Source organism: Prinia subflava, chromosome 5, assembly GCF_021018805.1.
Source record: "Prinia subflava isolate CZ2003 ecotype Zambia chromosome 5, Cam_Psub_1.2, whole genome shotgun sequence".
Lineage (NCBI taxonomy): Eukaryota > Metazoa > Chordata > Aves > Passeriformes > Cisticolidae > Prinia > Prinia subflava.
Window position 1 is genome coordinate 367,304 of NC_086251.1, and position 23,585 is coordinate 390,888.

General features: G+C 59.0%; 3 protein-coding genes across 12 annotated transcripts; 1 reads left to right on the forward strand and 2 right to left on the reverse strand.

Annotated features, from left to right (window-relative positions):
- Window positions 1-133: 133 nt before the first annotated feature.
- VWCE (von Willebrand factor C and EGF domains) lies at window positions 134-6,287 on the reverse strand. Of its 10 annotated transcripts, none has more exons than XM_063397455.1 (21): window positions 5,940-6,287; window positions 5,388-5,482; window positions 5,225-5,337; window positions 4,840-4,968; window positions 4,619-4,735; window positions 4,436-4,552; window positions 3,839-3,967; window positions 3,432-3,739; window positions 3,265-3,358; window positions 3,092-3,174; window positions 2,826-2,913; window positions 2,632-2,741; window positions 2,331-2,448; window positions 1,862-1,947; window positions 1,595-1,691; window positions 1,444-1,526; window positions 1,203-1,293; window positions 1,027-1,109; window positions 825-915; window positions 646-719; window positions 134-615 (listed from the first exon to the last, which is right to left on the reverse strand). In XM_063397455.1, the coding sequence occupies exons 1-21, from the start codon at window positions 6,270-6,272 to the stop codon at window positions 298-300; spliced, it is 2,757 nt and encodes a 918-aa protein (XP_063253525.1). In that variant the 5' UTR covers window positions 6,273-6,287; the 3' UTR covers window positions 134-297. The 10 variants fall into 10 exon arrangements, 7 of the variants coding, with proteins under 7 accessions (XP_063253525.1, XP_063253526.1, XP_063253524.1 ...); XM_063397456.1 differs by adding an exon at window positions 5,597-5,775 and having other exon boundaries at window positions 134-719; window positions 5,940-6,070; XM_063397454.1 differs by having other exon boundaries at window positions 134-719; window positions 1,595-1,708; window positions 1,882-1,947.
- Window positions 6,288-7,534: 1,247 nt separating this feature from the next.
- DDB1 (damage specific DNA binding protein 1) lies at window positions 7,535-19,143 on the reverse strand. The gene is made up of 27 exons (XM_063397451.1): window positions 19,011-19,143; window positions 18,285-18,433; window positions 18,076-18,192; window positions 17,004-17,225; window positions 15,718-15,832; window positions 15,522-15,619; window positions 14,692-14,850; window positions 14,245-14,328; window positions 13,977-14,093; window positions 13,577-13,679; window positions 13,391-13,466; window positions 13,203-13,311; window positions 12,816-12,994; window positions 12,572-12,735; window positions 12,384-12,491; window positions 11,965-12,172; window positions 11,779-11,874; window positions 11,496-11,607; window positions 10,945-11,068; window positions 10,537-10,701; window positions 10,102-10,196; window positions 9,810-9,980; window positions 9,233-9,342; window positions 8,923-9,092; window positions 8,716-8,818; window positions 8,381-8,504; window positions 7,535-8,095 (listed from the first exon to the last, which is right to left on the reverse strand). The coding sequence occupies exons 1-27, from the start codon at window positions 19,069-19,071 to the stop codon at window positions 8,012-8,014; spliced, it is 3,423 nt and encodes a 1,140-aa protein (XP_063253521.1). The 5' UTR covers window positions 19,072-19,143; the 3' UTR covers window positions 7,535-8,011.
- Window positions 19,144-19,238: 95 nt separating this feature from the next.
- On the forward strand, window positions 19,239-23,582 carry TKFC (triokinase and FMN cyclase). The gene is made up of 18 exons (XM_063397464.1): window positions 19,239-19,377; window positions 19,992-20,038; window positions 20,119-20,308; window positions 20,379-20,489; window positions 20,573-20,754; window positions 20,827-20,905; window positions 21,004-21,093; window positions 21,206-21,240; window positions 21,337-21,421; window positions 21,495-21,584; window positions 21,668-21,784; window positions 21,954-22,073; window positions 22,157-22,294; window positions 22,542-22,648; window positions 22,732-22,835; window positions 22,915-22,948; window positions 23,055-23,144; window positions 23,232-23,582. The coding sequence occupies exons 2-18, from the start codon at window positions 20,033-20,035 to the stop codon at window positions 23,400-23,402; spliced, it is 1,749 nt and encodes a 582-aa protein (XP_063253534.1). The 5' UTR covers window positions 19,239-19,377; window positions 19,992-20,032; the 3' UTR covers window positions 23,403-23,582.
- The last annotated feature ends 3 nt before the right edge of the window (window positions 23,583-23,585 follow it).

The window sequence follows — 23,585 nt, forward strand, 5'->3', positions numbered from 1 at the left end:
GCTCCCAGGCTTGGGGACCCGGGGCAGGACGTGTCCCTCCTGTCACCAAACCCCGCTCAGGGTGTGGGGGCTGAACACCTCCAGCACTGCCCTCATCATCCTGGAAAGCCCCTTATCCCAAAATTCCCAGAGGACAAGCCCCAGGGCTCCACGTGCTGGCAGGCGCAGGGATGAGGGACAGGGAATAAATACCAGAGTGACTTTATTGGTGGCAGGGGGTCAGCTGCCCCCTCCCCAGGGCCAGGCCTGCTGGTCCTGCAGACCCCCTTTTCCTCCTTTCCTTCATCCTCCTCCTCCTCACGGCGTTCCGGGCACACCTGGCACCTGGAACCTGGGGCTGTCCGAGGGCACCGCAGAGGGATCCTCGTTCCTGGGGGATCCCTGAGCCTCAGGGCTGCCCGTGGGATCGGGGGGGACTGTGGCCTCACAGAGGGGCTCGGGGGGCACAGCGGGTGCCGAGGGGTATCCAGAGGCACTCGGAGTGGTCGCAGGGGGCTCCCCAGCACCCCAAATCCCTGGAGAGGGGCCGAGGGGGGGGAGTGTGGTGGGAAGCAGGAGCTGTGCCAGGCGGTAGCGGAGGGGTTGAGGGGTGCCAGGGGGTGAATCTTCAGGGACTGGGGACTGGGATGAGAACGGGGGTGAGGATGGGGACTGGGATGAGGATGAGGATGGGGATGAGGACAGGTCACGGCCCTGCAGCAGGAGCTGGATGCCTGTGGCTGACAGAGGGAGGATTTTGGTCAGCACCCACCTCTTTCCCAGGACCCCCAGTCCAGAGGGGGCACATCCAAGTGCCCAGGGGATGGATCCAGGGATCCCATTACCTGGGCAGGATGGGCAGCAGCCCACGGGCAGCGTGGGGGGCTCAGAGCAGGAGCGGGGGCATGGCCTCTCCTCACAGCTCACCTCTCCAAGCTGGAAAAACAGGGATCAGCCAGCCCTGCCAGCCATTCCTGGGATCCAGTGGCACTGGCACAGACATTCTGTGGACACGGGCATCCCATGGGAGTGGGTGGGAGGTCTCACCTGGCAGGTGCAGCGGGTACAGGGCTGTCCCTCGGGAACAAAGCTCTGGCCATTCTTCACCTTCCTGCCCTGGTAGTTGCAGTCTGCAGGGACCAAGGTCCAGACGGGGTTTGGTTGGAGCTCAGGGGGATTTTGGGGGAGTTTAGGGGATTTTGGGGACTTGCCCAAGCTCGTACCCTCACAGACGGGGCAGCACCGGCCCTCGGGGTGGAAGGGGTAGGAGCACACGATGGCACATTCCAGAGGCGAGCAGGCCACCGAGCCCAGCTGCGAGAGACGGGAGAGATCCCCGAGGGCCGGGCATTAGGAACCCCGGAGCGCCCCCGGAGCTTTTCCCTGCAATGGAGCCAAAAACAGGGCTTCAGCCCACGGGGTGGGAGCCACAAATCCTCTGGGAATGTCTGGCCCAGCCCTCACCAGGCAGATGCAGCTCAGGCAGGGATCCAGCGCCGACGGGAAGGTCTCGTTGTTGGAAAAGGTCCTCCCCATGTAGGTGCAGCCTGCAGGGAGAGGGGCTCAGGCGGTCCCCGGGCGGCTCAGAATCCCGGCATTCCGGGCGCGCCCTCACCTGCGGAGCAGTCGGGGCAGCACTGCCCGGGAATGCGGATGGGATAAGGACACGTCTCCACGCAGTCCGTGTGCTGGCAGCTCACGGAGCCATCTGCCTGCAGGCGGGAACACCCTGACAGACACCTCGGGATTCCCAAACCCGCCGGATTGGGGGGATTTAGGGCTTGCCAGGCCACGGGCATCCTGAGGGTGGGAATGGGGCAGGAGCCGTGCACTGGGGCAGGAATAGGGAAGAGGGAATTAAGCAGAGCAGGTTCTCATTCACCTGGCAGATGCATAACTCACAGGGATCGCCCGGAGACCAGATCTGTCCGACAGGAAACTCCACGCCGTTGTCATCCAGAAAGCAACCTGGGTAGGATCCCTGTTCCCAGCTGTCCCGTAAAACCTACCCTTCCTGTCCCCAGGGGTTCCCTGTATTCCACCCTCCCTGTTCCTAGGTATTCCCCATCTCTCACCCTTCCCATCATCAAGTATCCCCACATTGTACCTAACTGGTGTCCCCCACATCCCACCCTCCTGGTCTCTGGCTGTCTCCCCTCACCCCACCCTGCCCTTCCCCACATCTCATCCCCAAATATCCCAATATCTCACTCTCTCTATCCCCAGGTGTCCCCCCATCCTCTATCCCAGCTGTTTTTCCCATGTCATGCCACCCCCCTTTCCCCTTGCTTTTCCCCCTCATCCCTGTCCCTCTCTGCCCATTCCCAGCTGTGTCCCTCATCCCGACTCACCGGCAGGGGCCGGAGGGTCCCGGCAGGTGGAGCAGCACTGCCCGGGACCCAGGTGCCGCTGGTGCTGGGGACAGTCCAGCGTGGGGCAGGGAGTGAAGGAACATTCCACCTCTCCTTCCTGGGAAACACGGGAATGGGTCACCTGCTGTCCCTACCACCGGCCCTGAGCAAAGCTGGGATGTCCCCAGCAGGTGCAGGGAAGCACTGGAGTATCCCTGGGGATCTTCATCCCTGGGGATCTTCATCCCTGTGGACCTCCCAGCTTTGGGGATCCTCATCCCTGGGGACATCCAGGGCCCACCTGGCAGATACACGTGGTGCAGTCGTCCCCATCCAGGCTGAACCGGGCTCCGTGTGCATATGTGCGCCCCCGGAAATTGCACTTTTCTGGGAAAAGGGGAAGGAGCGGGGCTGGAGAGCCAAGCGTGGCTCTTCCCTAACCCCCAGCCCAGCCCAGAGGTCCTCACAGCCCCAGGCTGGGGGTGCTGGGATCACCTGGATTGCAGGAGCAGCAGTCAGCCGGAGAGGGGCTGGGGCAGGATCCTGGGGGGCATTCCGGGGAGAGGCAGGAGACATTCCCGGCCTGTGGAGGGGAGTGTGGGGCTGGGAAACAGGACCCTGATTCCCCACGGAGGGATGAAGGAAGGGTGTCATCCGCTGCTGAGCCGGGATGCAGTATGAGGGTCCCCAGGGATAAGGATTTCCAGCTCTGGGAGGTTCCCAGGGATGAGGGGGGATTCTCCCATCCCAATCCAGCTCACCAAGCAGACGCAGACGCTGCAATTCCCGTCGGATGGGGAGAAGACATCGCCCTCGGCCCTGGCCACCCCCTCGTGCAGGCACCCTGTGAGCCATGGGGGTCAGGGGTGTCCCCCTGGGATTTCAAGGGGGGCCATCCTGGGAATTGGGGGGGATCAGGGGGGCCCGGACTCACCGGTGCAAGTGGGGCAGCAACTCCCAGCCGGAGCGGGAAGCGGGTGGGAGCAGGGAACAGAGCAGCTCACGGTGTCACAGAGGACTTGTCCCCCCTGCCAGGACAGGTGTGGCTCATCCCAGGTCCTGATGGTGCCACGGGAAGGGGTGGGAGGACGGGATGCTCACCTGGCAGGTGCAGCTCTGGCATCCCGGCTCTGTCCAGTGAGCGCCGGGCTCCCGAGGGATCCCCCGGTGCCAACAATGACCAGACGGCGGGATGGAGGTGCCAGGGGCTCCCAGGGCACGTGGGGATGGTTCAGGGAAGAGGGATGGGGAGGAGGGAGGGAGCTGGGTACCAGGAGCTGCCACAGGGAGGTGGGGAGAGGGGGAGCCCCTCGGGAGCAGGTGGGAGCCAGGAGGGAGCAGGACAAGGGTGGGTGGATGCTGCAGGGACTGCAGGATGGGCGACGGGGCCAGGATTGATTTGGGGTACCCTGGGGAGGAAATTAGGAAGGCAGAGACGTCACTTGGGGCAGGCAGGGAGCTGGGAGCATCCCAGTCAGCTCCCCTAGGCAGGAGAAGGACACGGATACCTTCACAGGACACCTTGTCTGCACTGAGCCGGTATCCGGGCCGGCAGGAGCAGCGGAAGCTGCCGGGAGTGTTGTGGCAGCTGTGCTGGCAGGAGCGGCGCGTGCCAGGCCGCCGGCACTCGTCCACATCTGCGGGATAAGGGAATGTGGCAGGAGGTGCTGCACCCTGGGATGTGGCAAAGAGCCTGGAGCACCGGGATGGGCCCTCAGCATGGCCCACGCAGGGATAAGGGTGAGGTGGCAGCACTGTGGTCATGGGCTGATGGACACCTGTATCCCTTGGGATTTGTGGATTTGAGGGAAGGGGTTCTGGCACAGTGCCCACAGGCTCATGACCACCTGCATCACTTGGGATTTATGGCATGGAGAGAGAAGGGGGTGTGGCTTGTGCCCACAGGCTCACAGCTGCCTGCATCCCTTGGGATTCGTGGCATGGAGAAGGATGAGGGTTAAGCATGGTGCTCATACATGCAGGGGCTCAGTGACCACCTCCATCCCTTGGGATTCACGGCGTGGAGAGGGAAGAGGGTGTGGCACAGTGCTCAGGGCCACTTCCATACCCCGGGACTGACAGGCAGGGCCCATCCTGGTGCTCACCTACGCAGGAATGCCGATTCCCGTGGAGGTGGTATCCGGGCCGGCAGGAGCAGCGGTAGCTGCCCACGCTGTTCTCGCAGCGGTGCTGGCATGGCGTGGCCTGGCATTCATCCGTGTCTGGGGGTTGGGATGAGGGTCAGGATCCCTCGGGAGCCCTGGCCGCCCCCCCGGGACCCCGCGCACCCCGGCAGCTGCGGCGGTCCGCAGAGAGCTCCCGGCCGGCGCCGCACTCGCAGGCGAATCCACCCTCCGTGTTCAGGCACGTCCCCTCGCAGGCCGCGCTCTGGCACTCATCGATGTCTGGGGGGACACAGGGAATGGTCACATTTGGGGTGAGGGCACCACTGGGATGCCCGCTCCCATCGGGATGCCCGCTCCCATTGGGATATAGCGTTCCCACTGACCGGTGCAGCGGACGCCATTGGCCGTCTCGGCCATGGAGAAGCCGATGGGACACACGCGGGCGACCTCCTGGCAGCCGCCGTGGTTGCAGGACAGGTCACAGCCGTACTCTCCGCAGGTTCCCGGCGGTTCTGGAACACGGATACAGCATCCACAGGGTACCCCAGGACCACCCGCTTCCCACCGCGCTCCATGGATCCCCCAGGGATGGGGACAGTGCCAGGGAGAGGTAAGAACGAGCCACGGTCACCTCCATCTCCTGGGATTTGTGGTATGGAAAGGGAAGAGGGTTGGGCACGGTGCCCATGGGTTCACTGCCATCTCCATCCCTTGGGATTCACGGTGTGGAGAGGGAAGGGCATCCGGCACAGCTGCTTGTGTCAGTACCTGGGCAGGTGATTCCCTGCTCTCCATCCGGGCACATGCAAAGGTTGGGAGCGATGCAGGAGCCACCACCGCAGCCAAAGGAGCAGAGCGCTGCGGGAATGGGAACAGGAGCTCTGGGAATGGGAACAGGACCCCCGTGAGCCCCCCAGACCCCTCTACTCACGCAGGGTGCACTTCCCGCTGCCAGGGGACAGCATCCAGCCGGGACAACATCCGCTGCCGGAGCCTGGGAAGCAGACGTGGGGCCCCACGCGGCGCCTGTGGGACACCAGAGCCTGAGGCCACCCTGTCCTGAGCCCCGTGCATGGAGCAAAGATCCCAGGAATGCGAGGACAGGAGGACAGTCGGAGCGGTCAGGATGTGCCCACGTACCGGGAAGCAGAGCACGGCACGGATCAGAGGAAGGTAGGATAAGGTGGGACAGAGAGGGGGGAACATTCCCAGCCATCCCGAACATCCCAGCACGTGGTGACGGGAGAAGCGTTCCCCGTCTGGACAGGGATGTGGGGAGAAGGACAGGGATACGGGGAGCAGCGTCATCTCCCCTGGAGCTGGAAAGAGGGAGGGAATTGCGGGGTGCCAGCCCCTCTGGCCGGGACCCCTCTGGCCAAGCCCTCCTGCAGCTGGAGGCAGGGACAGCCGGAGCTCGGCGCGCTGCCCATCCCAGGTGTAGCTGGAAGAGGGAGAAGGAAAAGGGAGGGGGGAATCCTGCTACCTCTCCACGGCAAAGCTGGCCGGCTTCTTCCTCGCGGGATACACCCTGCCCTGGCCGCTGGAGAGGAACAGGGACACACAGGCAGCCTGGAAGAGCAGCTCCACCAACATGACAGGCGGCTCCAGCACGTCCCGGCGCCCGCCTTCCCGCCTGCCTTCCCGCTGGCCCTTGGCCCTGCTCCTCCTCCTCCCGCCGAGCCGGGAACAATGCGGGATTGGAGGGGGGCGAGAGCGGGGGGGTCGCCAGCGGCACCCACCCACCCCCCCCAACCCCACACGAGGGGTCTGCGGTCACCCCACGCTTGTCCCGTTCCTCTGGGGCGAGTGGTGGCATCCCGGCCCCTCCTGCCCTGGCTGCGGGCCGGGCAGGGGGGACCCCCCGAGGTTTGGGAAGCAGCGGGAAAGGCGTCCCCCCTTCTCTCCTTTCCCACATCTGGCAAAGCTCCGGCATGGCCTCTCCCCACCCCTCCTCCTCCTTCTCCTGGAGGCGCTGGGCCGCCTTCCCAGCCCTGCACGGGGACCCACGCGGCGGAGAAAGGGGCCAGGCGGAGCCGGGAGGGTGGGATGCATTCGGGAGGGAGAGGGATGCTGCGGGACACTCCGCTCCAGTGACCCCCAGACTCCCCCCGGCCCCGTGCCCTCATCCCAGGACAGGGAACAAAGCGAAGGTCGGAGGCAGGTAAATGATTGATCCCATGGAGCAAAGGGTGCTGCTGCCTCCAAAATTCCCAATCCAGCGTGGGTTTCTCCCCACAGAATCCCACCCAAGGTTTGGGATCACCCCCTTCCAAATGGAAACCACAGCGGGGGGTGCATGCCAGCTTTTTAGGAACCCAGTGCAGCTGTGGGAAGCCCCTGTCCTAAGGGAATGTGATCCCAAATCCCTGGGATGCAGCTCAGAGACCAGTGGCAGTAAATAATGATCCAAAAAAAGCAGGGTGCCAGCACTGGCACCAGCACCCCTGGTTTTGGTGGGAAAAGGAGAGCACATCCAGGATTCAGGCTGTGCCACTCCCTGGGCCTCCCAAAATTTGGGAACAAGCTGCTCCAGGCAGGTAAACAGAGCCCAAGGTAATAAAAGCAACAGCACAGAGTCCAAGGTCACTCCCTGCTCCCCCAGCTCTTGGAAGAGATGTCCAAATATAGCCTTATCCTTGCAGCCTCCTCTGAAAATACGAGATGGAAGCGGCAGCCAGGGATGTTTCCAGCACGAGCTGTCTCCTGGAGGGAAGGATTTGGGAAAAACCCGCATGGAATGGGACTCAGGAGGCACTTAGCCAGTGGTTACGGCGAAGATCCAAGCTGGGGAGAGCATGGAAAGATCCAGGGTAACACCCAAATTCCATGAGAGATGTGAAGGAGGTGGGAGACCATGAGAACTATTAATGAGTAGCCAGAGGCCGGAAAACCCAGCTTTCCCAAAAAATTCCATTACAATCTGCCTCTCCGGGCACTCACAGCGTCACTGGCAAACAGGCAAGGAACTAAAATTTCCTACAAATCCAAGAAAAGCTAGGAAAATGCACCTGGGAAACAGGTGTCCCCAAGATCCCAGAGCCAAGGACACGGATATCATCGTTCCTCAGGACACGGATCTTTCCTCTTGGACTACTTTATTTGGTAAAACTCCGAAATCAGCAACAGCTTGAACTTCCCAGAACTTCCCGCCCTGAGCAAGGCATGGATCCTATGGAAAGAGAATTATCCTGCTTGCCTCCAGCCTCGGCTGCTCCTCCAGCTTTGATTCCCCTTCCAAAAAGAAAAACCAGGATCAAAAGCAAAACCAAAAGCCAGAAAAAGTAATAAAATATCTAAGGACACCAGGGAAAAGGGAATCGAGGTGAGGACATCAGATCCCAGTGGATCACGCAAGGGACAGTTCTGGGCACAGCCAAATCTGCAGAATCCACGAATGCCAGCAGGAGATGACCGACATCCCCTCAAATTCCTAACAATCTCCCCCTGTGAGATTCCATCCCCCTCCGGCTGCTGCTGCCGGTGCTGGGCACAGCTGGGGAAGGATTCCCTTTGCTCCACGTGGAGGGGAGGGGTAGGGAACGATCCCGAATCCTGCTAATGGATCCGGGTCAGCTCCTCCACGATCTTGATCAGGTCGTCCACGGTGGCTTCCCTCTTCATCCCGCTTCCATCGTCGATCTGCACGGGGAGGAAAAGGCATTGGAGACACTGGCAGGTGCCCAAAAACATTCCCAGATGATTCAGGAAGGTGTGGATTTAGGATTTTACAGAGAGGCTGTGGCTTCTCCATCTCTAGAAGTGCTCCAGGGCCAGGTTGGACAAGGCTTGGAGCAACCTGGTCTAGTGGGAGGTGTCTTAAAGTCCCTTCCAAACCATTCCATAACTCTAGAGTTCCATGATTTACTGAGCCTGGACTCCTGAGCAAGGTCCTTGCAGGATCCAAGGCCACATTCCCGAGCTCACCTGCAGGTTTGCCACCACTTCCTGCATCTTGGGCCTGCTGATGTCCAGGAAACTCTCGATCAGGTCTCCATCGATGAATCCCGTGGCCGGTTCCGTCTTCCGTTCGGTGTGGAATGATCTCCAGGTGCTGCTGTCAAGGAGCCAAACCCACAGGAGGTAACACCAGCCCTGGACATGGTCAGTGGTGGGATGGCAGTGCTGGGTTAATGGTTGGAATCTGTGCTCTCCCAACTTTGATTCCATGATTTCTGAGGGCGCCAGCAATCCCGCTCCCACCCTCTCCAGCTGGTAAACCCCACCCAGCACAGGCTCCTGGCTGGAATGCCAAAGGATATAAGGAATGCTCAATCTTCCCCACGCTCTTGATGACTTTGTTGAGCCTGTTCTGCATGTCCAGGAGGAGGTTGTACCAGCTCTCCGACAAGGATGTCACCAGGCCTGCACGGGAATATCAGATATGGGAACGTGGCAGCAGATGGATGAGCTTTCCAACCCGAACCATTCCAGGATTCTGCAGGGAATCGTCAGCCCCTGCTCCTTACCGATCATTCCATTGACAGTGCCGAAGAGCACGGATCCCTGGGTGGGTGTGGAAGTCTCTCCCAAGTTCTGCATGACCAGGGATCCGTGGCAGAAGACATTGACAAACTCTCCCAGGTGGGATAATCCCACTTCCTGCAGGTGCTGCCGCTCCTCATCCGTCGTGGCCGCGCTGGAACCCCAAACACTGCTCAGTCCTGGATAGGGGCACTCCAAAACTCTCCCTTACTCCCAAAAGCTGGGAATGCTCCTCCAGTTTTCCTGAAGATCCCACCACTCCATCCCATTCCCAATCCATCCCATCCAGCTCACCTGTCCTTCTGGCACACGAACAGGTTGAAAGCATTCTCCGCTCCCAAGAAATTGTCATCATCCAGGATCTCCACGGCGCTCATCCAGTTTGGATTGAAATCCCGGGCAATCTGGAAGGGGCCAAGACATGCTGTGTCCAGGTGGCCTGGCCTGGCTTCCTGCATCCTCATCCCACCCTACACCAATTTTCAGGAGCGAGGTAGAATCCAGCCATGTCCCTCTCTGCTCCAGGAAGCAGCTGAGCAGGAAAGGCACTCCTGGAGATGGTCTTAGTCCAAGTGGCACTTGGATAACATCCTGGGAAAGCGTGGAGCAGCCTGTGCCAAAGCCACTCCAGCGATTTAAACCCCCATTCCAAGTGGACACCAGGCATCCCAGATGGCACCTCCCACCCACCAGGCACCAGCTGCTCTTCCCACAGCCAGTTCCCTGGAAACTGAAGGGTCCATCCCTCCAGAAGCCACAGGGATCCATGTCAAACCTTATCCAGCCAAGCCAAACTCCTCCTTTTACCCCCTCCAACACCATTCCCTGTGCCCAGAGCTGTCAGAACGGATTCCTGGCACCGCTTCCGTACCTCCTCGAAATTCCCTTCCATGGGTTTGTAGGCCAGGAGCAGCACGGAGCGCATGAGGTCTCCCACCAGGATGAAATCCCCCTTGGTTTTCAGGTACAGGGCCATGATGTTGTTGTAGTGGTTGCATTCCGTGCGCAATTCCTTCTCTGCTGTCCACTCGTACAGGCGGACCTGTGGGATGGGACACGGATCAGGATCTTCCATGTGGGACCTGGAATATGCTCCCCAACACACACCTGGCTGACATCCAGATACACAAACATACTCCCAGAAAAGTCAGGGCCTTGCCTACCGTGCTGTTGATGCTGGCTAACAGCTTCCCGTTGAATTCCACCATGGAATACACAGCTCCCTTGACCTCCTTCTCAGCCAGGCTCTGCAGCTTCCCTGGAATACAGCCAGGCATTACTCGGGTTGTTTATCCAAAGGGTGGGAAGTCAAAGGGGTTCAGCTGAGCTGGCTTGAACTTTGCTTCCTAAAAAACTGTCTCTGAGGGGAAGAAGTGACATGGAAAGCAAATCCCAGAATCCAAGGCTGGCGAGGGATTCTTGGGCTTTTCTAGGAGACAGCAGGAAAGGGAAGACAGCCTCTACGGATCCCGACAACAGATTCCTTGGGAAAAACTGCCTGCTTCTGGAACACAAGCTCTCTGGGGTCTGAGGAGCTCATCCCTGATCTCCCACCAAGAAAAGCTGGATTTTTCCAGGTGAGAACACCTTGCTCTTACCATCGGAGTAGTGGAAAACAACGATCCGGCCCTGCTTGGGCTCCGCTTCCTCGGGATACACCATGGCAGTGCCCACAATGAAGTAGGTGTTGGGATCCTTCCCCAGCTTGCAGGAGACCAGACTGAGAGCGTACTCATTCTGCAGGAATTGGTGAGCATGGAGCACTGGGGGGGAAAAAAAAAGCGGGAAAGGGAGGAACAACTGGGATCCCAAAGTCCTTAAACTGAAAGCTTAAGACAGATCGTGGAGATGCCCTGTCCTATTCCCCATCCTTGTGTCCTTGTGCCATCGAAAATTGGTATTCCCTAAACCTTATGGCTGGTGTTCCTCCAGGGAAATGCTTTGGCTGAAGCTCCCCTGGGCTTCTCCAGGATGGGAAAAGCTGGATTTTGGGATGGGACAGGTACCTTCAAAGGTGTGCTGGTCTATGATGAGCAGGTTATGCACTTCCACCTCCTCTCCAAAGGATGTCTCGTGTGGAGCTGTGCTGCTGGAAAACAGCTTGCTGGTGCTCACACTGCTGGACAAGGCCTGGGAAACGGGAAAATCCGTCACTTCCCAGTGCTACTCGGATATCCATATAGCCTCAGGCAGCCAGTGCGCAGGAAAAGGGATTGGAGAACAGGTGGAGCAAGGAATGAGTGAAAGGACACACTCCCTGCTCCTGCAGGGCTGAGTGATAGTGTTAATCTGAGTTCACACAGAGCTGTGGCTGCCAGAGCTGGATCTTTGGGAAAAGGAAAATCTTGGAGATCACACAGAAGCCTGTATCAGATGTGGAAGGAGCAGCACCCAAAAACAAAGGGGATCAGGTGGAACAGTGGCTGTGCCACCCCCTAAGAGAGACCCCACTGAGGAAGAACCGAGGAACTGGATTGGACTCACAGCTTTGGAAGGGAAACCTGGATCAGGAACTGTGATCCCCAGAGCATTGGGATGAGCCAGCCTGGGATCTCACCTGGGTGCTGGCGCTGGGTCTGAGCGCCGTGGTGCCTCCACTGGCATCCTGCACCTCAATCCGGCTGGAGAGCACCCCAAAACACTGGGATACCTCTTGGTAGCAGATTTTCCTGGGGGATAAACAGAGCCATGTAGGTGGGAGAGCCAGGAAAGGCCATTCCTAGAGCTCTGGAAGCAACGGGAGCTGTTTGTTTGCTCCTGGGACGACAACATCACCCCAACCCTTGTCCTGTGCAGCAGAGCACCCCGATCCCAGGAATCCTCATCCCAGGAATCCTCACCTGGGCGACTCGTAGAGGGGAACAGTGCGGATGTGCAGCTTCTGGATCTCATCGATGGTGCCGATGGTCAGGGTGCTGTTGTTAGCCAAGGCCAAACTTGTGGAGGAAAAAAAAAATCACAGAAAACACTGGGTGAAAACAGCAAGAACTTCCCTCCCTTCCATATCCCTTTGGATCAGGACTCACCTGTCGGGATATCCGTCGGAATTGAGGGGGCACATGTAGTTGACCTCCTTGAGGTTGACGTTGGAGAAGACCAGCTTGTGGTTGCTGCTGTAGATGACGGTGGGGCGGTCGGAGCAGGCGAACACGTTGGTGGTGGACAAGGAGCGGAATGTCCTCAGCACCGTGGGCTGCGTGCCCAGGGTCACCTTCTTCCTGTCACTCAGCAAGCCTGGATTCAAAGGGAAAAGGGACTGGGAAATGCCACAGCACTCTCTCAGGGAGAGAGAAATGGGTAAGCACATCCCAGATTTAAGAATCCGTCTCCTTCCTCCAGTGTGCTGGAGAAATCCCCCAGCCCACGGCCAGCCCCACCTGAGCATAAGGCTGAGAAAGCAAGGAGGATCTTTCCTAAAAAACTGGAAAGGAAGGGAAAAGGTCACCTGTCTCGAGGCTGAGGCCAAAGTAGAAGAGAGCTCCGTCGCCCAGGGCACACAGGAGGTAGTGGCTGCTCTCGAAGGTCGTCATCAGGATGGAACGAGGGATGATCTCTGTGGGAAGCAGGAAAAGGGATGGATGAGACCGCTCAGAACACAGACAGTGACCTCTGGCACCCTTGGGAGGCTCCCACCTCCTCCCAGCATCTCCTTGTGCAGCAGCTCGAAGGACGGGAGCTTCAGGATGCGGGCAGAGATGTCTGTCCAGAGCCCGATGGCACAGAGCGGGGACATCCCGTTGGAGTCTCCCAGGGGGGTGATGTCCAGGCAGGCCACCTCGTGCTCCATCTCTGTGCAGCTGGGAGGAAGCAGGGAGGACAGGTGTCTGCCTGGATCCCAAATCCCAGCGTCCCCAGAGCCCTCAGGATGAGGGCTCACCTGATCTGCCGGAGCTCCTGGGGCCGGATTTCCAGGTAGTACAAGGCTCTTCCCACGGCCACCACCACCTGGTTGCTGTTGCAGGAAGCGACGCTGATGTTCTTCCCGTTGGGCTCTTTCCACTCGCTCACCAGGGATTTGGGCTCCTGGCTGACCAGTCGCACTGAGGCAGAGGTGATCTGGGAAGAGAGACAGGAAAAATCATGGAAAACAGTGTTTCCAAGGTGCGTGGCACAGCAAGAACCTCCCTCTTTCCATATCCATTAGAAACGTGAACCCAAGATCCTGTTTGCTGATCCCACCAGCTCAGAGAAGCACTCCAACCTCCTCTCTGGATATGTCACAATCCATATGACACCAGGAGAGCCATATCCATGCTGGAATTACCTGGATCAGCTGCTGATGTGCCACGTTGCCACAGAAGAACGTCTGCTGGTCATCCACAAATCCTGTAAGCTCTGTCTCTTCCACTTCCTCTCCGTTCAGCATCAGAACCCTGAGCAGGGAAGGCAATTCCCATTAATTCCTGTTCCAACACGGGGCTGGGAGCCTGGATCAGCTCATCCCACCTTTACCTGGTCTGGCCAACAAAGGACAGCACCAAGGTGTTGTCCGTCTCCCGGTGCGGATCCGACCTCAGCGGCCACAATCCTGAAACAAGGACGCCACAGTTCCTCACACACCTCCTCGCAATTCCACATCCCAACCTCATCCGTGCCCACCACCACGTCCCCTCCCAGGCTGTGGAACACCTCCCACACCTTTGATTCCCGGCAGGTCGATGCTGGCGTGCTCGTGGATGCCGATGCCGTTCCGGATGATCCGCAGCGATCCCTCTTTGAAGGCCCCGGAGCAGGTGACCAGCTGGAGGAAAAGCAGATGCACTTTACCAAGGGCTGGGAAGCTCTCCCACTCTTCTCTGGGATCATGGGAATGGGGAACCCATTCTAGGATCATGGATTCCTGGAATGGCTGGGGTTGGAAGAGACCTGAAGGATCCACCAAGGCCAGGCTGGACACAGCTTAGAGCAACCTGGTCTAGTGGAAGGTGTCCCTGCCCATGGAATGAGCAGGTCCTTTCCAACCCAAACCATTCCAGGATTCTATGATTTTTATGGCCAAGAATTCCCAGCAGCGAGGAGGAAAGAGCAGGAATGTTACCTGGCCTTGGCCTTGCCTCTCCAGGTCCACCACGCACATGTCCACGATGGGCCCCAGGTTGGTGAAGGTCTCCATGGCCACCACGTAGGATCCCTGCTCGTTGCTGTCCACATTGAGCTGGGAATAAATACTGGAATCGATTTCTGTCTTTTAAGGAGCAGGACAGGGAAAGGGCAGGCAAGGAGAAGAGAGGAAAATGTATCCACATCTCCAGGTTTTGGTGGAAATCAAGTCCTGTGGAAACACACAACCGGGAGCTGCCACGTACCTTCACGAGCTGGGAATCTCCAAGCCTGGAGCCAACAAACACCACTCCGTTATCCAGGTAGGTCAGGCACTCAGCAATGGATGTCTGGGAAATGGGAAGAGGCAGGTGACCCACCAGTGGCATGGAAAGGTCCTGGCGCACACACACACACACACCTTCCACCACTAAGCTGTTATACAACATTAAAACCCTGGGCATGAGAAGGGGATTTAATCCCTTCATAAATCCCACAGACTCCAAGTTCCTTCCAGTGCAAGTACCAGTAAAGAAAAAGAGAAGAAGGTGTAAGTTTAAGTGCCCACAGGGAATTTTCCCAATAATTCAGGGCTGTGACAAACCTGAAGCATCAACACCTCCTGCTCCCAGAATTCCCACTCATTCCTAAACGGAGCCTTTCCAGACTGAGAATCCCAGGCAAGTGCCAGGGATGGCCCAGGTGCTTCCTACCTCTCCCAGCAGCTCCACACGCAGATCCTTCAGGGTGACGGTGCCGTCCATCTGCTCCTCCTTCTCCAGGAGCAGCATGAAGAGCCGCCCCTCCATGTCCCCCAGCAAGTACCGCGATCCGTTGGGATCCACACGGTTGTGGCACACGATGGTGCTTTGCTGCAGGGAAGGCAGGGAATTCTAGGATCCCACTGGAACAGCCCCAAACCGGTCCCCAAAAGGTCTGTGCAGGTGACACATTCCCAGCTCCACTATCCCACCCATTCTAGAGCTCCAGGAGCAGACTGAGACCTTCAGGCACCAATATTCCCGTTTCTTCCCCCAGGATTTTTAGCCTGTCCTTATATCCATCTTATAAGGACCTCTGGATGGAAATTCCAGCCCTCTTTCAGCTTGGAGCAGCACCTCAGCCAGGCCATGGGTGAAAGGTGGGAAGTTATTCCCACAAAACGCACAAGTCCAATTGCTGTCCCAAAATCTTTAAGCCTTTTCTCTCCTGAACAAGTCTCCAAGGGGCTCATCCATGTTTTCCACTGCCTGAAATGAAACCAGGCTCTGCCCTGGAATGGTGCCCAGACCATGCACTAATTCCTAATGAATCCCATTCCCAGGGGTCCAAGCAAAATTCCAAGAACTCTACAGAAAAGGGAGGCACACAGGGATCATGGATGTCCCTCGGTCCCCAAAAACAGCGAACAGGAAGCCAAACCTCTGGAAGTCCAAGTAAGTAGCACTGTTAGACCACCCCTGGGACAACAGGGGTTTGAATTCCTGTCTGGAAGGCCTGGGAAAGGAGGGATTTTTTGGGCTGCAGCCCTGGATCCCCTCACCTTGATGATGGGAGGAGCGATAGCCAGATATTTGTCCCCGTTGTGGTAGGTGATGGATTCCTGCCCGATGATAATGGCGCCTCCGAAGGGCTCCGGCACTGCGGGACACACAACAAACATGACACAACCCACCTGGAAAAAAGGAGCCATCCAGTCTGGAAAAGCACGGGAAGATCTTTCACAAACAAAGCCCAACCTGCGATGACCATGGAGGCTTCGGCCTCCACGTTCTCCTGCTTCCAAGGGCCTTTGTTGAATTCCTTCTCCCGCAGGGACACCTCGTATGTCTTCACGTGGCGGCCCTGGGGGTCCTGGAAGAGAAGGGAAAGGGGATGAGATTCCAGAAGTGAGGAGATCCCACCTGCAAAAACACCATTCCAGGGAGTTTCTGAGGCTTCCCACCTCCTCATCCTCCCTCACATCCACATGCCACCGTTCTCACAAATTTTTAATCTATAAATACTCCCTGAGGAAATCCCTGTGCCAGAAAAACTGGAAGGTATTTTTTCATTGTTTTACAACTGATATTCTGGAATTTGTGTTCCTCTGACAGCCTGGAAACAATTGGCATAATGGAGTATCACTCCTTCTCCAGCTCTTGGTAACATTCAGGAATTCAGGGATTTTTATCATATTTCCTCTGGTTGCAGAACTTCCCCAAAATGATCCCAGCCCCTGCTGTCCTGGGATAATGGGGAATAAACAGAGAAAGAATCGAGGAAACAGCTTGGAAAGATCCTGCTCTCCATAAGCAGGCATCAAAACAATCCACAGCTTTATGAGTCAGAACTGACATCCTGCTCCAAGAGTTCAAGCTGTTTTGACATGGATCATGGAATGATTAAAATTGGAAAAGCACTTTTCCAGCTATTCCCCCAAACTCCAGGTATGTGGTGACAAAGTGATTTTTTTTTTCCCCTCCAGGAACTTTGGAGGGATCCAGCAGTCCCCAAACAGGGAATAATGGAGCCACTGCTGGCATGGGATTTCAGCTAAGCCTGGGATAGCCTGGAATTTAACAAAGGAAAGCTAATCCCTTGCTCAGTCAGCACAGCAAAAGCTTTTTGGATTACAACAGGCATCCAGAGAAGGCCGGGAATGCTCCCTCCATAAGGAGCCAGGTGATGGGAGAGACTATGAATCTTCTTTACCAGGAATTGCCTCCCAAAAAATACCAAGCAGGACATGGCCTTGTTTTTGAAGGAATGGTTCAAGTCTGTCTAGGGGAAACAACTGGTTGTGGATCTTGCTGGAAAAATCCCTAAGCTCCTCCTGGGAGTTGAACAGGGAAAATTCCCATCCAAGGCAGAGCTGCCCAGGAATCCTGTGGGGAAAGCTTTTCTTCCTCCCTCCCAGAGCTGGAAAAAGGCAGCATGAAAGAACACGGGACCTGCAGGAGCTGGAATCATCCCTCCCTCTGCCTTACAGAAAGCCTTGGGAAAGCCTCGGGAGCCCTTGGGTTATCCCTGGATAAGCAGGCACCTGGTAGACGAAGCAGATGGTGGGAGCTTGGCAGCCGTAGAGGAACTTGACGTCGATGACCTGCAGCTCCTCCAGGCGGATGTTGAAGGCCTTCAGCTCCTTGTTCTCCCTGTCCAGGGGGATGACCTTGAAGAGGCCGTCGTAGAGCCGCAGCCCGATCATCCGGCACTCGGGATCGATGATCCCGATGATCCCGGTCTCCGAGGGGCGGCCGATGCGGTCCTGAGGGGGAAGTCCAGGGAGAGAGGAAAGGGAAAGGGGATGAGGATCACCAGGACAATATCCATGAAAAACAGGGACAGGAGTTGGCAGCGTTCAGGTGAGGAATGGCTCCTTGCACACTTCCCAACAGGCTTGAGAATTCCAGCTGGGAAGCCACCAAGCCTAAGGAGGAGACGCTTTTCCAACTGCCACCCCTGGCAGAGCTCCCACACCACACAGCTTCACCACAACTTCCCACAGGACTCATTTCCCAGGGAAAATCTGGCCTCACAAGGAGTTTAGGCCCTAATTTTCCTTAAATTTAATTTGTTATTCCACAAGGTCTCCCGAGAGTATAGTTGAATCCACAGGGACACAGCTTGGAGCATCCTGGTCTAGTAGAAGGTATCCATGGCAAAGAGTGAAATGAGATGACCTAGAAGTCCTGTCCACACCATTCCAGGATTCCATGTGCTGGTTTAGATGGGATATTGGGAAGAAAGCCTTCTCTATGAGGATAATGAGGCCCTGGGATGGATTTCCCAGAGAAATTGTGGCTGCCCTATCCCTGGAAGGGTCCCAGGCCAGGCTGGATGGGGCTTGGAGCAACCTGGGATAGCACAAGGTGTTCTTGCCCACAGAAGGGAACTGGATGAGCTTGAAGGTCTCTTTTCCAACCCAAACCATCCCAGAATTCCACAAATCCTCCCAGAAACCACAACTAACTCTGGACACATCCTGTGACCGCAGGTGACCCATCGCAGATCCAGCAGCCAGCAAGGACCCACCACCAGAAGAGAAACCCTGCTGCACCAGGAAGGCAAAGCCATCCCCGGGAAATCCCCAGTCCAGGTGCTGCCTTCCCCCTCACCTGCACGTTCCCATGGGCACGGGTGATGATGTCGATGCTGTCCCCGTTCTGCTTGTATTCCAGGATGCAGGCATTGTACTTGGCCGTCAGGATGAACAGCAAGTCCTTGCTCTCCCCCTGCCCCAAAAAAACATGGATAATGCGAACTCCAGGAGTGCCCATCCCCATCCCACCCCGCCCAGGCGGGCACAGCTCCATCCCTGCTCTACCTTGGGGCGGAAGAGCTCCATGACGGCCGTCTTCCCGTACATCCCCACCTCCTTGACGGGCCGCAGCCCCTCGGCTGTCACGACGTAGATCTCCAGCCGGGTGTTCTTGGCAATCAGCAGGTTCAGGTCCTCCGCGGAGGTGAAGTGTCCTGGGAAAAGAGGGAAGGAATCCCAGAGGGAGGGATCAGCTGGCACCTCCAGGCTGCACTTCCACAGCCTCCCTGGAGCATCCCAGGATCCCAGCGTGTTCCCTGCACAGTGCTAAACGATCTCAGCAGCTGCTTTCTCTCCTTGTTTTTCTGCAGAAATGCTCTTCCCACCGTCTCTCCTCAGGAATCCTCATTCCTGGGGTCTCTTCCCACCACGCCCAGCACTCCCAGGGCTCTTGGGGCTCCCGTGGCTTCCCCAGATCCTACTTTCTCTCACTCCTATTGTGGATTTCAGGAGCAGCTTGATCCTCTACCCCAAAATCGCCCGCTATCCCAAAACCCTCCGGCAAACCAAAATTCCCGGCGCTCCCGAACCCCACTCCAAAACTCACCCGTGAACCCCAAACCCTCCCCCGTGCTCCCAATCTCTTCCCGGTACCCCAAAACCCCCCCGGGACCCCCAGCGCCCCCCGGCCCCTCCACCCCCCGTGCCCCCCCTTCCCCCGGTACCCCACAACCGCCCTCCCACGCCTCCCCCCAAGCCGGGTGCTCCCGTCACCCCCGCGCCCCGCGGTACCGGTGACGCAGCCATTGACGGCCGTCGGCTTCTGCGCCGTCACCACGTAGTTGTAGGACATGTCGGGGGAAACCGGGAGATCCCGGCGGGGGCGCGGGGGAAACCGGGGGGGAACGGAGAGCGCGGCCTCTCCGCCGCCGTCGCCGCCACTTCCGGGAAGTGGGTGCACTGGGCCGCTCTAGCCCGCTGAGAGCAGACGAGAGGGGCCGCTCTAGCCCGCTGGGAGGACCGCGAAGAGCAGCCGAGAGGAGCCGCTCTAGCCCGTTGGGAGGACCGCCAAGAGCAGCCGAGAGGAGCCGCTCTAGCCCGCTGGGAGGACCGCGAAGAGCAGCCGAGAGGAGCCGCTGGAGGACCCCAGAGAGCGCAGGTGTGGAGGGGGATGCGCGGGGGGGTCTCCCCCAAAACCCGGGGGACCCGCGCTGATCCCACCCTGATCCCACGCCGTATTCCGAAGGGAGGGTCCTTCATGGGAGAGTGCAGCCCCCTCCCTGCTCCCAGCGGCTCTGTGCCCCCCGAAAGCTGGGGTGGGGGTCCCCGCTCTGAGGGGGGAGTGTGGATCCATCCAGGGCCTGTGCTGAGAGGAGATCCCTGAACTTGGGAATCCTCCCCTTATAAAAAAAGAAGGGTTCCCTGTTAGGGGGTGGTCCTGTCCTGATTTCCCCCCTCAAAAGGGCATCCTTCTTTGGGGGGGTCCTCTCTCACCCCAAAAATAAGTTCCTGTTTAGAGGTTATCCCATCCTGGTGCCTCATCCCAAAAGGGGGCCTGGCTGTGGTGGGGGAGTGGTCCCATCCTGGCTCCTCAGGAACTCCCTGCCTGGGGAGGTGTCCCTGTTTGGGGACAGCTCCAACTCCAGCCCCGTTCCCAGCAGACACTCCCCATAGCATCACCATCACCCCAGACATCATCCCACACCACGCCATTCCCAGCCCCCCCTCTCCGGACCGCTGTCCATTTCACACTGGACCTTGCCCTCTTTGCAGACAGATTCCATCTTTGGATCTGAGCGCTGCGCTCCGCTCCCATGGAGGTGAGCCTCGAGCAGGGGGGTTGGCATTCCTGTGGGGTTGGCATTCCTCCTTTTCCCACTGCTCCCCATTTTCCCCCCAGGTCCCCAAAAAGCTGGTGACGACGGTGTCCGGCTGTGCCGATGATGCCCTGGCGGGGCTGGTGGCCTGCAATCCCGGGCTCCGGCTGCTCCAGGGACACCGCGTGGTCCTGCGGAGTGACCTGGCAGCCATCCGTGGCCGTGTGGCCCTGCTCTCCGGGGGGGGCTCTGGTCACGAGCCCGCCCACGCAGGTGAGACCCCCCTGTCCCACTCGTACCCCCACCCGTGGGCACGGTGCCGAGCCCTCTGCCCTCTCCACAGGCTACGTCGGGAAGGGAATGCTGACCGGAGTGGTGGCCGGAGCCGTGTTCGCATCCCCGTCCGTGGGCAGCATCCTGGTGGCCATCCGGGCCGTGGCACAGGCCGGAGCAGGTTGGGAACACACCAGGGTGGGATTCTGGGGTTCCTCCCTCCAGTGCTGCCCCATTCCCGATATCCCTGCATCCGTCCTGCAGCCGGGGTCCTCCTGATCGTGAAGAACTACACCGGGGACCGGCTGAATTTCGGGATGGCCCTGGAGCGGGCGCGGGCCGAGGGGGCCGACGTGCGGATGGTGGTGGTGGGCGACGACTGCGCCTTCACCGCGCCGGGGAAAGCCGGGCGCCGCGGGATCTGTGGCACCGTCCTCATCCACAAGGTTCTGCTGGGAACCCTCGGGGGGGCTTGGGGAATTCTGGGGGGCAGATCTCACCCGCTCTGCCCGGGACAGGTGGCGGGAGCTCTGGCCGAGGTGGGAGCGAGCTTGGATGAGATCGAGAAGAAGGTGGTGGCGGCTGCCAAAGTCATGGGTGCGTTGTGTTATCCTATGGGAATGCTGTCCTGTGTCCCCCAGCCCCCAAATCCCAAAAATCCCCCCAGGTTTAACAGAGCCCTCCCACCTGCACAGGCACCCTGGGCCTCAGCCTGTCTCCCTGCAGCATCCCAGGATCCAAGCCATCATTCCAGCTGGCTGAGGATGAGATGGAGCTGGGGCTGGGTGAGGAGCGGCCCCTTGATGTCCCCCTCGGGTCCCTGGAGGGTCCCAGAGGCCCTGTCCCCCCGGGGAGGCATCACCAGGGCTGGGATGTGACACGGCCCTGTCTCCGTAGGGATCCACGGTGAGGCTGGAGTGCGCAGGATGAAGGTGAGGGGGGAATTCTGCTGTTTCCTCCCTGTTCCCTGATCCCCCTGTTCCCAGACCTCCCCACTCTGTTCCTCCCCTGCTCTGTGTCCCCTCCAGGTACTGCCAGCAGATAAAGCTGTGGAGGCAATGCTGAAGCACATGACGGATCCATCCAATGCCTCCCACCTGTCCCTGAGCCCTGGTGAGCCCCTCAAACCCTCTATGCTCCTCCAAATCCCCCACATTCCAGTCTCATCCTGCCCCCCATCCTGCAGGATCCTCTGTGGTGCTCGTGGTGAACAACCTGGGCGGATTGTCCTGCCTGGAGCTGGGAATTGTGGCTGGAGCTGCTGTGCGCTGCCTGGGTGAGTGCAGAGGGGAGCTTGGGATGCCATTCCCTGGCTCTGGCCACTCTGGAATGCCCCCGTCTCCATCCCTGATCCTGCAGAGAACCGAGGGATCAGCATTGCCCGGGCCTTGGTGGGATCCTTCATGACGGCGCTGGAAATGGCCGGAGTCTCCCTCACCCTTATGTTGGTGGATGAGGAGCTGCTGAGGCTGATCGGTGAGTTCCCGGTGGGAATGTGGCCTGGGATTGGGGCAGGGGGTTTCCATGTGCGAGGTGACTGGATACAAGGTCGGTGGGATGTCTAGGGGTGCAATTCCTGGCTGCTGGATGTGTGAGTGAGGATCCAATGGGATCCTGGGCTGCCACGTGCCTCTGGCTCTTCCAGACGCCAAGACCACGGCCATGGCGTGGCCCAACATTCTCGCGGGACCGGCGACCACCCGGAGGGAGGAGGTGCCAGCACCAGCAGAGGCACCCAGGAAGACACAGGATGAGGCTGGAATTGGTACAGAGCTCCTGTCCCTTGTCACAGCCCCCCGTGCCTCAGTTTCCCTCGGGAATGCGCAGGGCTGCATCTCCTCTCTGCAGGGCCCGGCTCGGCGCAGGTGCAGCGGGTCCTGGAGCGGGTGTGCAGCACCCTGCTGGATATGCAGGACAAGCTCAACGAGCTGGATCGGGGAGCAGGCGACGGGGACTGTGGCCACACGCACGCCCGGGCGGCCCAAGGTGGGTGTGGGGGCCATTATCCGGGGATTTGGGGGGAATGCCACCCCAATGGCACCGCCCAGGAGCAGGGAGATCCCCAGGACAGCCCTTCTTGGGATTAGGGAAACCTGGAGTGCCCTGGAATTGTACCCTGGAGTGTCTCTGCACCCCGTGGCAGCTTCCCTATGGAATTGAGGGCTGCTTGTCCCCACGAGGGACGGGTGACTCCAGGGCCACCCCCGTCCCACTGTCCCTTCCATTCCCACAGCCATCCGGGAATGGATGCGCTCCCGGCCGCCTCCGGCTGCCCCAGCCCAGCTGCTCTCCGCCCTGGCTGATGTGCTGCTGGAGCAGATGGGAGGCTCCTCCGGAGTGGTGAGTGGGAATGGGAATGGGAATGGGGGTTGGGGGACACACCTGGCTGTGTTTCCAGGATGGGATTGATGGTATTCCCAAAGCTCTACGGGCTCTTCCTGACGGCGGCTGCCCGGAGCCTGCGCGGCCGCAGCGATTCCCCAGCATGGGCTGATGCCATGGACGCTGGGATTGAGGCCATGCAGAGGTCAGTGCTGGGGGCTGTGGAATCCCGATTCCCCTTGGGAATCCCAATCCCCCCCTGAATTTTCCTGCATCCCACACAGGTATGGAGGAGCTGCGCCAGGAGACCGGACCATGGTGAGTGCTTGGAGAACCCAGGAGCCAGGAATGCTTCTAGGGGGATGCCAGGGAGTTCCCACCTGGTCTCAGCCCTGGCTCCCGGACTAATTCCCACTCTTCCCAGCTGGATTCGCTGTTTGCAGCCGCACAGGCTCTGCGTTCCCTGCGCAGTCCCGGTGCCAACCTGCTGGAAGTGCTAGCAGCAGCTGTCCAGGTATGGAGAGCTGGGAACTGGGATGGTGGGAAAACTGGATGGGAATCCCCGCTGTTGTCCTGGAAAACACCCTGTTTTCCTTGGCAGAATGCAGAGGCGGCAGCAGAGGCCACCAGGCACATGGAGGCTGGGGCAGGCAGAGCCAGCTACATCCGCTCCTCCCGGCTGGAGCAGCCCGATCCCGGGGCTGTGGCAGTGGCAGCAGTGCTGAGAGCGGTGCTGGAGGGGCTGCGGGACACCCTGGGCACCTCGCAGTAATGGCAGGGATGTGTATTCCCAAAAATCTGCGTCTCCTCCTAGTGATAGAGATGTGTATCCTAATAAACCCTTGTGTTCCCCCACCACGTGACAGGGAGGTGTATCCCAATAACCTCCCGTGTTCCTTCAAGGATGTGTGTTCCCAATAAACCTTAGGATATGGCCCCCAGTAACCCTCTGTGT

Coding starts and splice junctions, on each gene's coding strand:
- VWCE (XM_063397452.1), bottom strand. CDS start 6,272: ATGCCACCACTCGCCCCAGAGGAACGGGACAAGCGTGGGGTGACCGCA. Junction 3,359..3,431: donor GCCAGAGCTGCACCTGCCAG/GTGAGCATCCCG, acceptor CTGTCCTGGCAG/GGGGGACAAGTCCTCTGTGA. Junction 720..824: donor CTGCTGCCCATCCTGCCCAG/GTAATGGGATCC, acceptor TCCCTCTGTCAG/CCACAGGCATCCAGCTCCTG.
- DDB1 (XM_063397451.1), bottom strand. CDS start 19,071: ATGTCCTACAACTACGTGGTGACGGCGCAGAAGCCGACGGCCGTCAAT. Junction 15,833..17,003: donor CCATCTGCTTCGTCTACCAG/GTGCCTGCTTAT, acceptor CTTCTCTTCCAG/GACCCCCAGGGCCGCCACGT. Junction 12,173..12,383: donor TGGCCTCAGCCTCGAGACAG/GTGACCTTTTCC, acceptor CTTTGAATCCAG/GCTTGCTGAGTGACAGGAAG.
- TKFC (XM_063397464.1), top strand. Junction 20,309..20,378: donor TCACGAGCCCGCCCACGCAG/GTGAGACCCCCC, acceptor CCCTCTCCACAG/GCTACGTCGGGAAGGGAATG. Junction 21,422..21,494: donor CCACCTGTCCCTGAGCCCTG/GTGAGCCCCTCA, acceptor CCCATCCTGCAG/GATCCTCTGTGGTGCTCGTG.